Source organism: Cydia pomonella, chromosome 7, assembly GCF_033807575.1.
Source record: "Cydia pomonella isolate Wapato2018A chromosome 7, ilCydPomo1, whole genome shotgun sequence".
Lineage (NCBI taxonomy): Eukaryota > Metazoa > Arthropoda > Insecta > Lepidoptera > Tortricidae > Cydia > Cydia pomonella.
Window position 1 is genome coordinate 19,283,065 of NC_084709.1, and position 14,599 is coordinate 19,297,663.

The window sequence follows — 14,599 nt, forward strand, 5'->3', positions numbered from 1 at the left end:
TTTACAAATAAGCATTCATTCAATTCAAAACCTCGATGCTTTTTTTTACTGGAATGACCCTAAGAGATCCTATTACTCGTTGCTTTACAAATAATTTTCAACAGGCAGATCATCATACACGATACTTACAATCATTCTTCTTATTCTGCAGACATGCGTTTCGTGGCTCTAAGGTATGAGCGTCAAGAGGCCTACCCGTAACCAAGATGACAATTGCTGATTGATAAAGTTAAATCGAAACTTAAATAATGTATGGAAATAGTCACGTCACTTTTCGTGACGTCGGTCATTCCAATACAATTTTGGCGTTTGTCGATGTACGGTCGGTGCCCCAACTTAAGTAGGCATACTAATTGTATAGAAAAGGGGGTACTTATGTTAGGGAAGCCATTGTCATTTGTCATCTTGGCTAGACGTCCAGAAAGGTGCACGCTCGACGCTGACGCCACAAATGTATGGCGGTCGGTCAGCGTGCGCGCTCATGACGCTCGAAGCGTGCGCGCTCATGACGCTCGAAGCGTGCGATCTGTAACCAAGACATTAGACTACCAAAAATGAATAATATAATACAGTCTCTTTAAGCAGAAATAAGCTGCAAAAAATTAAATATGAGCCCGAGTTCTTATAAAACGGTGCCACGAAAAAACAGTTATGCACGGAGATTGACAGGCTTTTAATTGCTTGTCTGTGGCGCTAACTATAAAACCAGCCCTAAGTAGAGAGCAAGTGGTCACTTTAAACTATTTATTTTCAATACTGCAACCACACAGAGTACTCAGTCATACGTTGTAGTAACTTAACGATAGAGGCCACAACGTCAACAGTATTTGGAGTTTGTGAGTTTGATAATATTAATCCAGAAAAATGAAAGTTCCTCTAAAAACTATCAAGGTTAGTGACCGTTTTGTCTTACTTAAATGAGCTTGCGTGAGCGCTTTAATGAAATAGGTATACAATGTTTATTTTTAGACATGTTTCATTTTTATCATTGCGCAATGTCCGATTACTTGTTATTTTAACACTTACATGCTCTATTTTATCCAATGTAATCTATTATTAATCCTTTTTTATGATAATATGATCCTTTTTTAACATTTATACATGTTTTTGAAATGTGCAATACTTTTATCAATTAACAAGTCATTAAATTAGGCCTTTTAAAAGCAGATTCAATGATAAAATATCTATGATTTTCCTTTTCAGATCCTACTTCTAATAATAACGTGTTGTTTGCTCGGCTCCGCATACAGTGTTTCTCTTTTTGGTGTCGATTTAAAAGCACCAGTAAAAATTGTGAAAACCGAAATCCGAAAAATGTAAGTCAAATTATAATTTATTTCTTTTAAATGACAGGGGTATTATCCTGATTACATAAATAAACAGAATATTGTATATTATGAAATGCTACTTATTTTACTTCTAAAAGTGACATGGGTGAAGTGGCTTCAAATGGGAATGGGTAACGACCTAACAACGTAAAGTGGAACGCGACGAGTTTTCAAGACTTTTTTTTCGTTTTTATCCGCTTTACCAATTTACAGTATTTTGTGCTAGCTACCAGATTATGACAGTATTAATATGACCAATAGTTTGCTATTTTTATGAGATGTGGCCATGTCACGTCTAAACTGATTAATTTTGCAATTCAACAATTCGGCAAATTAAAAAAAATTACATTTCGACCCTGACATCGCCACCATTAATCCATTAAATTAAAGTAACCTTTGATCATCATAAGAATATTATTTTCTCCATTTGGATTGTTATTTAATTCTCTATCTAGCGGAATAAAATGTGACGTTCCACGACAAAAAGTTACCTTATGACGGTCGGTGCTTACGTCGCGTAGTACCGCATTAGTATTGAGGCGTTGCTAATAATGGCGTCGACCGCCAGAATGTACACCGTACCTTACATCATAGAATGTCACAAATATAGTAACTGAACTATATTTTTTACAGAATTAAACCAGAACACACACCTTCAACACAACAACCTTCACTTCAATCATTAACGACTAACGAGTTAACCCAGGAAAACAAGCTCTCTACCCGCAAGCCAATCAAAGATGACCATAGCCCTATTAGCAACACTCAGAAAGTGTCCAGACCTGTAGAATCTAGTTCGAACAATAGTTCAACACTAGAGTCCGATATTGACACACTTGGGTGGTCGGAAACTGGCATTGATTACACTACTGAAACAGATAATGAGGTAAAGTAATCTACTTACTCTCAAAGTCAAGTTTTCCTTTCGTCACGATACCGTATGGATGGGCTCAACGGGATAATATTCGCGTCACCTTCGCGAATGTACTGTTTGCGTATTTGCGCGAATGTGAATGACGGCATTACACGTGTAAAGGGTTATTTATATAGATTTCTTTTCTAATTTATCGGGACGATATTAAAACAATTTGAGATTTGACGCGTGATTTCCGAATGAAGATTCGGGAGAGGATAGTGGATGACCACTTTTTGTTACAAATGTAGTGACCATTTTTCTCTCAGGATATTGACATCTGGGTGAAAATTTGTATGGAAATGGAGTTGTATATTAAGTTAAGAACTTGAAACTCCGTAATAAGATATTTTTATAAAATACGAGAAAAGTAATTTTGAGCGTTTTGGAAATTTCATCCCCTAATAGGGTTAAAAAGGGGCTAAAAGTTTGAAATGAGAACGATTTGAGTCAGGACTTGAAATTAGTAGAATAAGAAAATATGGACTTACTTATTGTCCTATGTCCCCTAGATGGGGCAGAGGGCGTCCACAGTGCGCCGCCATCCGGATCAGTCTTGAGCTTCGTGCTTGAGTTCGTTCCAAGTCCTCCCAATAGCCTTCGCCTCTGTAATTATAGTCCGGCGCCAGGTCTGCTTTGGACGGCCACATTTCCTTTTTCCTTGGGGATTCCAGTCTAGGGCTTGCCTCGGTATGTGTTTAGGATCCCTTCGGAGTGTATGCCCAATCCAACTCCATTTCCGACGCTTGATCTGCTGGTCGATCGGGGTCTCATTGCAGCATCTCCAGAGGCTGGCATTAGAGATTTTCTCGGGCCAGTATATACCGAGAATGCGGCGGAGGCAGTCCACGTCTCGCATCCATACAGCAATACGGTTTTTACGTTTGATCGGAATATTCTGAGCTTGACTCTCCGAGTCAGTTTACTTGATTGCCATACGGGTCGGAGCCGTGCGAAGGTTGCTCTTGCTTTGGCTATTCTCGAAGCGATGTCTTCTTCGGTCCCTCCAGTTTCTGACACGACGCTCCCGAGGAAAGTAAATTTGTGGACTTGCTCCACAGCCTCTGTGCCAATAAGGAGCGGCACGGTACTTGCCGCCCTACACCTCATCTCCTGGGTCTTCCGGATGTTAACTTTGAGTCCCGTCTTCATTGCCTCACTTCGAAGGTCATCCGATCATCATCCGCCGCGCGACCGCTACCTTTGTGTTGCAGCTGAGCTGAGGATGCAGGGCGAAAGGCGAATCTTCTGCGCCTCAAAGCAGAACTAACTCACTAGGGAGGATACCCGAAACAAAACCGAGCATGCCCAATGGCTCCAAGGTGGCAGCCCCACCATTGGGCTAGGGTACAGTGGGCTAATCTCTCGCTTACCTGAAACTCACTGATTAAAGAAACCGAAACAGTGCAAAACCGGACCGATCAAAACAAGAAAATATATGAAAATAATTTTAAGTGCTTTTTTAAAATTCAGCCCCTAATAAGTGTGTTTCGGGAAATAAATCCACGCGGACGAAATCGTGGACAACAGCTAGTAATATGTATGTACAAATAAGAAATGGGAACTACGTTTGTATGCAAAAGTGTTCTCTCGCGGTAGTGCACTTTTTTTTATTGGACGATATAAAATTGTACAAATGACAGACTTAATGCCTTAAGGCATTCTCTACCAGTCAACCATTGGGGTCAAACAGAAACTTGCAGTTAGTGCAGGATTGTACACAATGAGAGGGAATATGAAACACAAATCAAGTTATTCTCAACAATATAACAATATTCTATTTATACACTTACTATAAACATATAAACTTTCATCTTAAGAAAGACGGTCATTTTCATTATCACTCTATTTACGTCGATAAGCCTGTACTAGGCAAGTAGATATTGTTGAAAAAAAATGTAATTCCGCTATGATCTGCATTTTAGTCAGCCAGATACTCTAGCATGACTTGCGTTTTCGCGCACGACTCAAGCATGCTAGAGGGTCTGGTCATCATCATTTCTTTTGGCTACATCCAGTCCGTAGCTCAGCTCAAGTTTGTAGTGGTGTGCAACACACTTTGTTAATCATCGATAGACCTTATCTCGTTGCAGTAAGAGTTATGAATAATCAATAAATTGATATTTTTATTTTGTATGTAGCCAAGATTGGGTATTAATACCGTCAGCATCAATAGTAGTTGATGATACTACGGGTCAAAAGTATCATTACAAAGGATATGCCTACATTTGTAAAACCATTAAGGTGCGTATTTACTATGAACAATGTTTGGGACACACTGTTTCTGAAACACTATGCAGATGTTTACATAAACAATATTTCAGCTCACAAGTGTGAATGGTCTGAGATACAATGAACTTGGCGATAAATAAACAATGTAGATGTAGATGTAGATGTAGTGTAGGGACCTAGGGACGCCCGGCCGGAAGCAGGCGGGCTGTCGATCGCGTGTTGCGTTCATTCAGCCCAATTCCCTGAAGTTGGAGCTGCAGGTTACTGTCCCGGCGGCATTCCCATACCAATCTCCTCAAATCTTCTTGTTTTCCTGCAGAACAGAAGGACATCTTTAAGTTCGACGTCCTTTAGTTCGTTTTCTATTAGTGAGTCTCTACCGAATGTATTATATCGCAGTGCCGCGTACATTATACATTCTGCTAGTAGACGGAAGCTAGTTTCCTCCTTACCATAGTGTGGACAGGAGGCGTCTCTATTTATTTTCATTACCTTGAGATGTCTGTTGAGAGTATTGTGACCAGTAATGATACCTGTCAATATTCTCAGACTGCTCTTACCTAGTTTCAGAAGATACCTGGTTCTTTTGTGATCAATGCCCTTGACCATCATCTTAGACTGTCTGCAGCTAGTCTCTTCTTCCCATTCTCTCTGTGCTTCCATTTCTTTTACCTTTTCTATGACTAAATAAACAATTGTGGTTACCGTTACCGCAATTGTTTCTGTGTTTCCGAAACACGAGGATTTCTGTTTCTAAAACCAAACAGGGTTATGTTTCTGAAACAAAATGTTTATAGTGAATACATGGCTTTAGAATTGGAAGATATTTTGAAAAGCGAAGTGCACAACATACATACATATATTAGGTACATAAGATTGCAAGCACTTGTTCTTTTCGCTGATATGAACGCTGAATGTAAACTATAGTTTTCTTATATTTAATCTACAAATATTTCACTGTTTTTTTCAGACAACAACTGATATAAACAGCATCGGAGGTCCTCCGCCCGCGGTCTTAGCGTCGCTTCTTGGCAGTGGTTGAATCATGGGTGCACTTATATTATTCATTTTTAACTTTAATTTTCTATACTAGGATTTTTTTATTTTTTATTTATTGCATTTAGATTGTATTGAAACATATTTTATTTGCTTTCGAAGTGTAATCGCTTGTGACAATCCATATTATGCCGGAATATTTTGCTCTGTACTTAAAGAATAAATAACCAACGTTTGGATGTCCGTGTTTGATTAAGGGTCGCTAATATTAAAATTAAATTACTTGCTTGACAAATGTCTTATAGTTTTTTTGTAAATTATATTAATTTATAGTGATCTCTATATCGTTAATATATACAATTCTTTTATATTTAATAAACACTGGAAAGTTATTCCTTTTAACCCCAATGTTTTCAATTCGTAAACAAAAGTGACGCGACCATAAAGAGAAACAATAGTTGCCGGGTCGGGGCGATTTTTTGTCGATTGACAGACTTTTTATTTACTTGTCTCTGATGTTAACTAATCAACCAATACCAATCAGTGAGCACTGACCACTGGTTACTTCTACCATCTTGTTATTTTTGTGTCTTTTTATTATTATTATTTTTTTTTGGCTTTTTCAATGGCTGCTCAAATTTAATAGTTATCGACAGCGCTAATAATTTATATTTACCAAACAATCACTAAATATATACACACTTTAATTTAAATATAATTACCGGTTTGAATACAAACGTAGACGCCAGTAGGAAAATCATTACGGGTATAGTCATTAGGTATGACAAAAAGACAAAACGCTCTAAAAAATATGCGTCGTTCATAAGGAGGTAAAAAAGCGTCACTAGTCACTCCTCTTAACGACAGGGGCCAAGTCGCATCTCCATTTTGTATTTGTGGATTTGATTTAATTGAAATCCAGGAAAATGAATAAGTCTCCTGGTATAAATATTGTGGTAAGTAAAAGTTATCGTATAAAACTTTAATGAAAATAAAGTCAAGAATACGTACCTTCCATTCATTGTTATTTCTGTGATATACTAATAATTTATTATAATGTTTAATGATACTTATACGATCGATGTTTAATGAAATTTCTGCGTTGGAAAGGTCATCCGTTTGGTTTTACATAAATTAACAAGTCATTAAATTACTATAATGATTAAGTAGTGTAAATTTATGGTATTTTACATAAAATGTATCCCTAGTATAAATTTATTCGATAGCAAAACGTGACGTGCGCATTTGCGTTAAGTGTCATTTTGTATGGGATTTTGAGTTTCCAAAACGTCCCGCAAACTCGTACGTTACGTCACGCTATCGAATAAATTTAAACTAGGGGTTCTGTTCAGTACCCTTTAAAAACCGAATGAATAAGAATGTGCGTTTTTTTATTGCAGGTGCAATTTTTAATGATAACGTGTAGTTTGCTCGCTTTGGTATTCAGTGCTCCTTATTATGCGTTTGGTACGTCAGCACCAGCAAAAGTAAAAACTGGAATCGGGGAAATGTAAGTAAAACCGTATTTCATCAAAATATTTTTCATAAAATATGGGGAGTTCTGCTGCCCTACCGCAGAACAGAGATTGGAAAACATATTCAATTGTTTATTGTATAATAAATTTCAAATTCAAAGTGCTATTCGTGGTAGGGCAGAATTGATAGACAAGTGTGACACGTCCAATACACATCTGTTATTTTGAAAAGTCAGTGCTCTACTCGTAGTTCTTAGTAGTTCTAGTTCGTATTTAGTACGAGTAGCAAAGGATAATTATGAATACAAACCGCTCGTCTGGTGAGATAGGTATAAATAGGTTACATAAATACATAGCCATAAAAATACCAAAAGACAAGCTGCTAACTAGATTTTTTTTATATTTTTGGCAAGATTAATTACATCAGAAGCAATTTTACACCGAGACGTACCCTAGACAAAAAACTCATGGATTGTATAATTTGACGTGTCATTAATTTAAGCCAACCATTTGTTTACGTTCTAATTATTGTTTCTAAGCTGCATTTTTGTCCCCAGTCCACAAGTATTTAAGATCCAAAAGCCACAAAACACCAACTTTCCTTTTGGTAGGAGCAATCGGTTTTCCAATGATGACAACAGCGAACAAAACGGGGACTACTTTTACCCAGCTCCTGTAGGCATATATGAAATGTAAGTAAATTAAGTGTATCGTGTCTTTCACGAAGACGCGTGTCTTCAATAGTATTGTCATGTTATTAAAGGTTAGATTTGACAAATCTGCGCGCCATCGTGGATGACACTAACTATATTCAACTAACAACATACACAAATTCAGCAGAAACAACACAAACGGTGACGACGTTCTAATTGTTTCACTTAACTGCTTTTGAAATTGTATATTTACTTGTAGTACAGAAACTGTACCTAGTTTAGTAGGTACAGTACAGTAGCTCAATTCGACTTAAGAAAGTGCCAGGTGATGACGTTACTATCATAAATGTGGCTTTCCATCACAGAAGGGTCCTAATGCTTCAAGGGCAATAAGGAAGTTTTAATCTGAAATTCCAATGAAAATTCGGATAAAAAGGTCCTTATTGCAGATGAAGCATTAACATACCCTTCTCTGATACAAAGTCGCAAATAAACTTAAATTCGTAATTATTTTGACTTTTTTTTAATTCAACAATATTCATAAAAGTAACCATATCACAATAACTTGTAAATGGTATTCATCCATATTACCTTTTCTTTTGTCGAATTGTCGAGTCTAATTTTCAATTTAATTAATACCATGAGTATTTTTCTATAGTGCTACCTTTACCGGAATCTTAATAAACAAAACAACTTAAGCAAAACATACTATGACTCAAAGTAAAAATATGTGTTTTCGCATTTACAGAATTCAACCACAACAATCTCCAGAGATTAACCAATTAACTCAGGAAAACGACCAGTACTCTGACACCCGCATTCCAATTAAAGATGGCCATGACCCTAATTACAGTGAGAAAGCTGCTGGGTCATTGCCCGTGCAAACTAATCGGAAAACTGGATCGGAACAGGATTCCGATAGTTACACACTCAGCTGGTCGGAAACTGGCACTGATTATACAACTGAAACATCTGAATATGAGGTAAAGTATAATTGGAATTGCATATTTTCTAAAAGAAAAACGATCTAGACCTAGCACAGGAGCAGTGCGACAGTATTTCACTCGCGAGATAGACTACCCGTCCCATTTTACTTAAGAGGGAAGTATACCACGGGATTATTCATACAAAGAGAGAAAACGTTTTTCCACTTCTAAATATCTTCCATTCTCCATGATTTTTTGTATGTTATTGACACAATGAGAAACTAGGTTTAAAGGTTTTCTTTTTTTAGGGTTCTGTAGCCAAATGGCAAAAAACGGAACCCTTATGTATTCGTCATGTCCGTATGTCTGTCCGTTTATGTCACAGCCACTTTTTTCCGAAACTATAAGAACTATACTGTTCAAACTTGGTAAGTAGATGTATTCTATAAACCGCATTAAGATTTTCACACAAAAATAGAAAAAAAAAGCAATAAATTTTGGGGGTTCCCCATACTTAGAACTGATACTCAATTTTTTTTTCATCATACCCATACGTATATTTAGTTTTCAAATATCATTTTATTTAACAGTTTGCACGAGAGACTTCCCAAGTGGTAAAATGTACCCCCCCCCCCCCCGTAACTTCTAAAATAACAGAATGATAAAACTAAAAAAAATATATGATATAAATTACCATGCAAACTTCCACCGAAAATTGGTTTGAACGAGATCTAGTAAGTTATTTTTTTTTAACAAACGACATACATGATACGGAACCCTTCATGGGCGAGTCCGACTGGCACTTGGCCGCTTTTTATATTTGCAAAACAAAAAAAAAATGCTAGCTAATGCAGCTAACACAATGGTGCCTTGACGATAGGGGCTAGGGGCAAGTAGTTTTGTTTAAAAATGAAAACAAAAACATACCCGTTATACTTACTTGCGCACCGTTACCTAATACGCATACGTAAGTAAAACGCAAGTGAGTATAACGGGTTAGCACTGACTGCTTTGCAAAATATTATTTCGCCGATTAGCAAAGTAATATTTTTGTTTTAATTAATATGGATTTCCGCACAGAAAAGAATGATACACGCTAGAACGGTCCGGGTCCGGGCCGAGGCTTCCAACGATTAGTTTTCTATGATGGGTGATCTGTGACCACGTGGAGAAAACGGTTTCCACTAACTAAATCTTAACAAATCACTTTGATTTTGATGTCGATCGCTTCAGCATAATATATTTTAGGTTTATAGGTTTCGTTTTTTGCTTTTTTCTTTGTTTTGCAAATTTTGAAAAAAAAAAATGGAAAACTTATAAACCTAGTTTTACTTATAGTCATTTTGGTTGTTGGTCCCCGCCTGCGATACTTACCATCAACAACAATATTCTTGTGGGGCTTGTTTTCCTCTTTTTTAGTGTGCAGTCGGGTTTTTTTGTTTTTTAAGTATAATATTTTTATTTTTATTTATAACTTTTTAGTTATCCCCAAAAAATCCTATCCTATCCCATCCTATGAGCTCCCGTGATCAAGACGAATCTAACGATCGATACCTCATACATCAAAATCCATGAAGCCGTTTAGGCTACATGAGGCCACAAAGAAACAGACATACATACATACACTCGAAAAACATTACCCTCCTCCTTTTGGCAGTCGGGTAAATATCATAGAGAATGCAAAATATTTAGAAGTGGAAAAACGTTTTCTCTTTTAGTATGGACGATCCCGTTATATTTTGCCAAGTAACTTTATAGATGTGGAGCTACATACTGTGCCCTGAGAAAATTTAGCTCAATTCTGTGGTAGAAGGTATTCGTATCTAAATGGCCCCTCTAAATCGTTTGGTAGGGGATCCCCAGGTGAGTTTTTTGTAGTTACTCGAGCGAGTCTGATTAAGTTATTAATGATATCTTGCTACCCGTGGAGTCTACCTTAACCACTTTTATCCGTCTATGTCCGTTGGTTGGTGGGGGTTGTTGGGCAGTTAAAAAAATCGTTAAGTAGATTGTGGATTTGGTTAATCCAACCACGTTGATGCTATAATTGTGCTAATATTTAATCTGACAATTGTTTGTACGCATTTTCTTAATCTGACAGATAATGATTTTCGAACTTGTAACCGTCAGATTAAGAAAATGCATAGTAGTTTAGGTTACCTTTATTTTTTCAGACGACAACAGGTATTCTGGTGAATCGTATCGGCGGAACCGGAGGAGCTTCGCCTGCAATAGTAGCCTCGCTTCTTGGTTGAACTTGGAAGCAAGACTCTAACGTAACATAACATGAATTTAATTTAAAATTAGTTTTATAATAATATTTACGGCCAAATCACGCAATAGCTGTGGCCAAAAATGGCTATGACCCCTCATCACTACACTAATACGAAATTAATTTAAAAAAATGATTTGTCGTAATTTAAGTTAATTTTATTTATGCACAGGTAGTTTTTTGGTAGGTATCAATTGATTTCGTTTTTAATGTCTTTTAGTGTCTTTAACTTTATAATTGTTATACTATATTGTTATATTATAATCATAAACATTAAAAATCAAAAATAATAGATGTATTATATCTCTATAAGTAGATAATTTATACTTTCACAATTGGAGGTACATACAATAAGCGTCAGAAGTTGCTGAACGGGCAAGATATTTAAATACTCTGTACACAAGTTTATTGTTGAGAGAATAAGAGCGTACACATGGAGCCTAGATAGAATTTATTATGTATCAACGACAGCTATGCTCCTAAATTTGCTTTTTTTCGAATTTTTAGTTATACCTACCTGCTACCCGCGCCTAAATTACAAATATATAGGGAAAGCCCTCTTTATGCAGCAGCTAAATGCTACAATCATATTCCAGACTATATAAAGGCTGAAGAAAAGGATACAAAAAAGGATAAAAAAAAATTAAATGTTTCCTTGCGAGAAAAGTGTATTACTCTGTTAAAGATTTCTTCGCAGATAGCTTTATTATGAAACATAGTTCTATTTAGTCTTATCATTGAATACGATGCTACCTTATATGCTTTATTGCATGACATATGTAAATAGTTTATATTAGTATAAGGAAAGGTTTGCCATACCCTAATAGGGTCCATGAGATACTTGTATAAATGCTGTAAAAACTCTTGATTTTTACCATGGTGCAATAAATGATGATTGATTGATTGATTGATGAAAATATTTTCCAAAATATCAATATCCAGAGAGGAAAATGGGGACTACGTTAGTATGGAGAGTCGGCCGTCCAATTTCCTCTTAACCCAGTCTGTAGTGACCCTGCTTAAGAAGCAGGAGGTCCCGGGTTCGAATCCTGGTAAGGACATTTATTTGTGTGTTTATCACAAATATTTTATTCTAAGTTATGGATGTTTTCTCACTTTCCATATTCCTATTCGTAGCCTTTTCTTAAATAACGGTAGGTGATGTGTTGTATCAATAGTTAGCATGATTTGCACTGGCTGCCTGATGTTGCATAGCGCAGTGGCCTCGCCGATGTTTTCTATGTGTATTTTAAGTATTTATGTGTACCTATTATGTATTATATTTATCGTCATCTAGTACTTACCACACAAGTCTTATTGAGCTTACTGTGGGACTCGGTCGACTTGTAAGATTGTCCTTATAATATTTATTTATTTTATCCTTATAGTAAAATTTAGCTCGTGACACCACTAGGCTATATATTACTATAGTAACTAGCTATTGTATACTAAAATTACACTGTTGTGGTATGCATGACAAGGAAAATTAGGCATGTTTTTGTGTTTCATTTTTCCTAGTATAGTTTTGGTTAGAGTCTGTCCCTTCCTTGAGGATTCTAATCCAATCCAATTGGAATCCCCGAGGAAAGAGAAAACCGTGCTGTCTAAAGCAGACCTCACGCCGGACTATTATTGTAGAGGTGAAGGGTATTGGGAAGACTTGGAGCGAAATCAAGCACGAAGCTCAAGACCGATCCAGATGGCGGCACACTGTGGACGCCCTCTGCCCCATCTAGGGGACATAGGACATTAAGTCAAATAGTTGCAAATATAACCTAGTTTACGTTACGTTGAATATTTTATTGCATAAGCCCTTGATTAAAACCTGTAACAATTCTATATAATATATAAAAAGTTAAAATTTGTGTTAGCCTCCCCTTAAGAGTCACATGGACTTAGCCGCCATACGATCGAAATTAAAAACTAATTAGTACTAGACATAGATATATGTCAAATGTTATGTTTATGTATTTGGCTGAGGTTGTCCATATCAGCGAATATCTAAATTGGTATATCGTTCATTCACGAAGACGCGTGCCTTGACTCGTACTGTCATGTTATTAAAGGTTAGATTTGACAAATCTGCGCGTCATCGTGAATGAGACCATTGAAGGATGGATACGAGTATTAGCAACCTAGTAGGTACTCGGATGAAGTCGCAGCTAGGTACTTACATTTATCTCAGGCGCTTGGAAAAGTTGCGCGGTTAATTTCCAGTAGAAGATATCGGAGTTTAGTGAAATAAACGATTTTTTTACTTTTCCAACACATCCACTGCGAAGAATACGATAGGCGTTTTGTATTGGAAATGGGGCGCATGGTACTAAAGTGTTAACATACCTAATACAAACTTCATGAATCCGAAACTTTGCCCAGTGAAGTGACCATAAGAACTTCTTACAAACCGCGTCATTTAAAGTCCCCGGCAAGCTCAGCCGAATTTCACGTTCCCATACAAAGAGAGTTCCGCTCTCATTTTAAAACTACGTGTTGTATTGTAACGAAACTCTGCACATACAATGACATGAGTATACAGAGCAACTTTTAATTCGACCTATTCCTTGAAAGGGGTTATTCTAGGGTTTATTTACTATGTTTTTAGCCCAGTCAACCAGGAGTCTAAATTCAATGGTCACGGTCAAAAAAGTGTATGATACTTCGCGTGAAAATTACAAAAATGGATTCCGTAATTCATAACCTTTTTAAAAAGGTACAAATGTTGACATGTTTTACTAAATTATTGAAAATAATAACATTAATTACAGAGCAGGTAGCGGGTGTGCTGGGAGCGTACCTGGCCCGAAATCGGATGTTTGTGCCACTTTTGTTTGTGCTTTGATTGCCTTCTTCTTATCTGGACTTTTTTTTTTATACTACGTCGGTGGCAATCAAGTATACGGCCCGCCCGATGGTAAGCAGTGTCCGCAGCCTATGTACGCCTGCAACTCCAGAGGAGTTACATGCGCGTTGCCGACCCTAAACCCGCCCCCCCTCGTTGAGCTTACTCACCGGCAGGAACACAACACTATGAGTAGGGTCTAGTGTTATTTGGCTGCTGTTTTCTGTAAGGTGAAGGTACTTCCCCAGTTGGGCTTTGCTCTATCTGGAATGACATCCACTGGCTGTGCCCTACCACACAAAGCGAGATGACATTCGCAATGCCCATACCTCTCTTTTGGACGTAGTTTAAGGATCCAAATTACTTAGCTATGAAAGGTATTAAGAATACGAGGAATCCTATCGTAAAGTCCTTGTGTATCACTTTGTTACTCAACACATTAGTTATCTGTTCATATATATTATGTCATTGTTTTATTACCATTTATGTTTGTGAAATCATCACGTTCTTGAAAATTTTACCCCTTTCTGTCGTAAATAATCTAACAAAATTAATGTATGGTATTGCTTTCCATTCTAAACATTTTTTTTATTCCTGGATTATGTGTAAAGATTTGATTTAGAAGAGATCTTACTTGGTATATTTAAATTTATCTTTTTAAATTAATATAAAAACAACAAAAGTAACAAAATATACGCAAATTGATGCTTCTGTTATGTTCTAATATCCGGGTTATCTTTTGATATCGTTTGAGGTTCAAGGTCAGGACAGGTTGCCTTCGGTTACTATTCGGACATGTTCGTGTGTTATGATGGTATGTATCTAGGGCTGAAATTAATTTATATTCCTCCTACCTTATAGAGCAAAAACAAGTTTTGTATGAAAATCTTAAATTATAGCTGTATTTTTTTTTACTATGGTGTCTGAAGCTACATAAAATAATTCCAGCCCTTGATACTCGTATA

General features: G+C 36.7%; 1 protein-coding gene across 1 annotated transcript; it reads left to right on the forward strand.

Moving 5' to 3' along the window:
- Window positions 1-617: 617 nt before the first annotated feature.
- On the forward strand, window positions 618-12,290 carry LOC133520086 (uncharacterized). The gene is made up of 8 exons (XM_061854389.1): window positions 618-891; window positions 1,204-1,316; window positions 1,962-2,214; window positions 5,444-6,425; window positions 6,870-6,979; window positions 7,502-7,636; window positions 8,346-8,580; window positions 10,698-12,290. Exons 4-8 carry the CDS (start codon window positions 6,396-6,398, stop codon window positions 10,776-10,778), a joined length of 591 nt encoding a protein of 196 aa, XP_061710373.1. The 5' UTR covers window positions 618-891; window positions 1,204-1,316; window positions 1,962-2,214; window positions 5,444-6,395; the 3' UTR covers window positions 10,779-12,290.
- Window positions 12,291-14,599: the final 2,309 nt, after the last annotated feature.

What these genes read in the sequence shown, in the direction of transcription:
- LOC133520086 (XM_061854389.1), top strand. Translation starts at nt 6,396, where the DNA reads ATGAATAAGTCTCCTGGTATAAATATTGTG. An exon ending in CTCCTGGTATAAATATTGTG is followed by an intron (nt 6,426 to 6,869) that starts GTAAGTAAAAGT and finishes TTTTTATTGCAG; the next exon opens with GTGCAATTTTTAATGATAAC. An exon ending in CCTGTAGGCATATATGAAAT is followed by an intron (nt 7,637 to 8,345) that starts GTAAGTAAATTA and finishes TCGCATTTACAG; the next exon opens with AATTCAACCACAACAATCTC.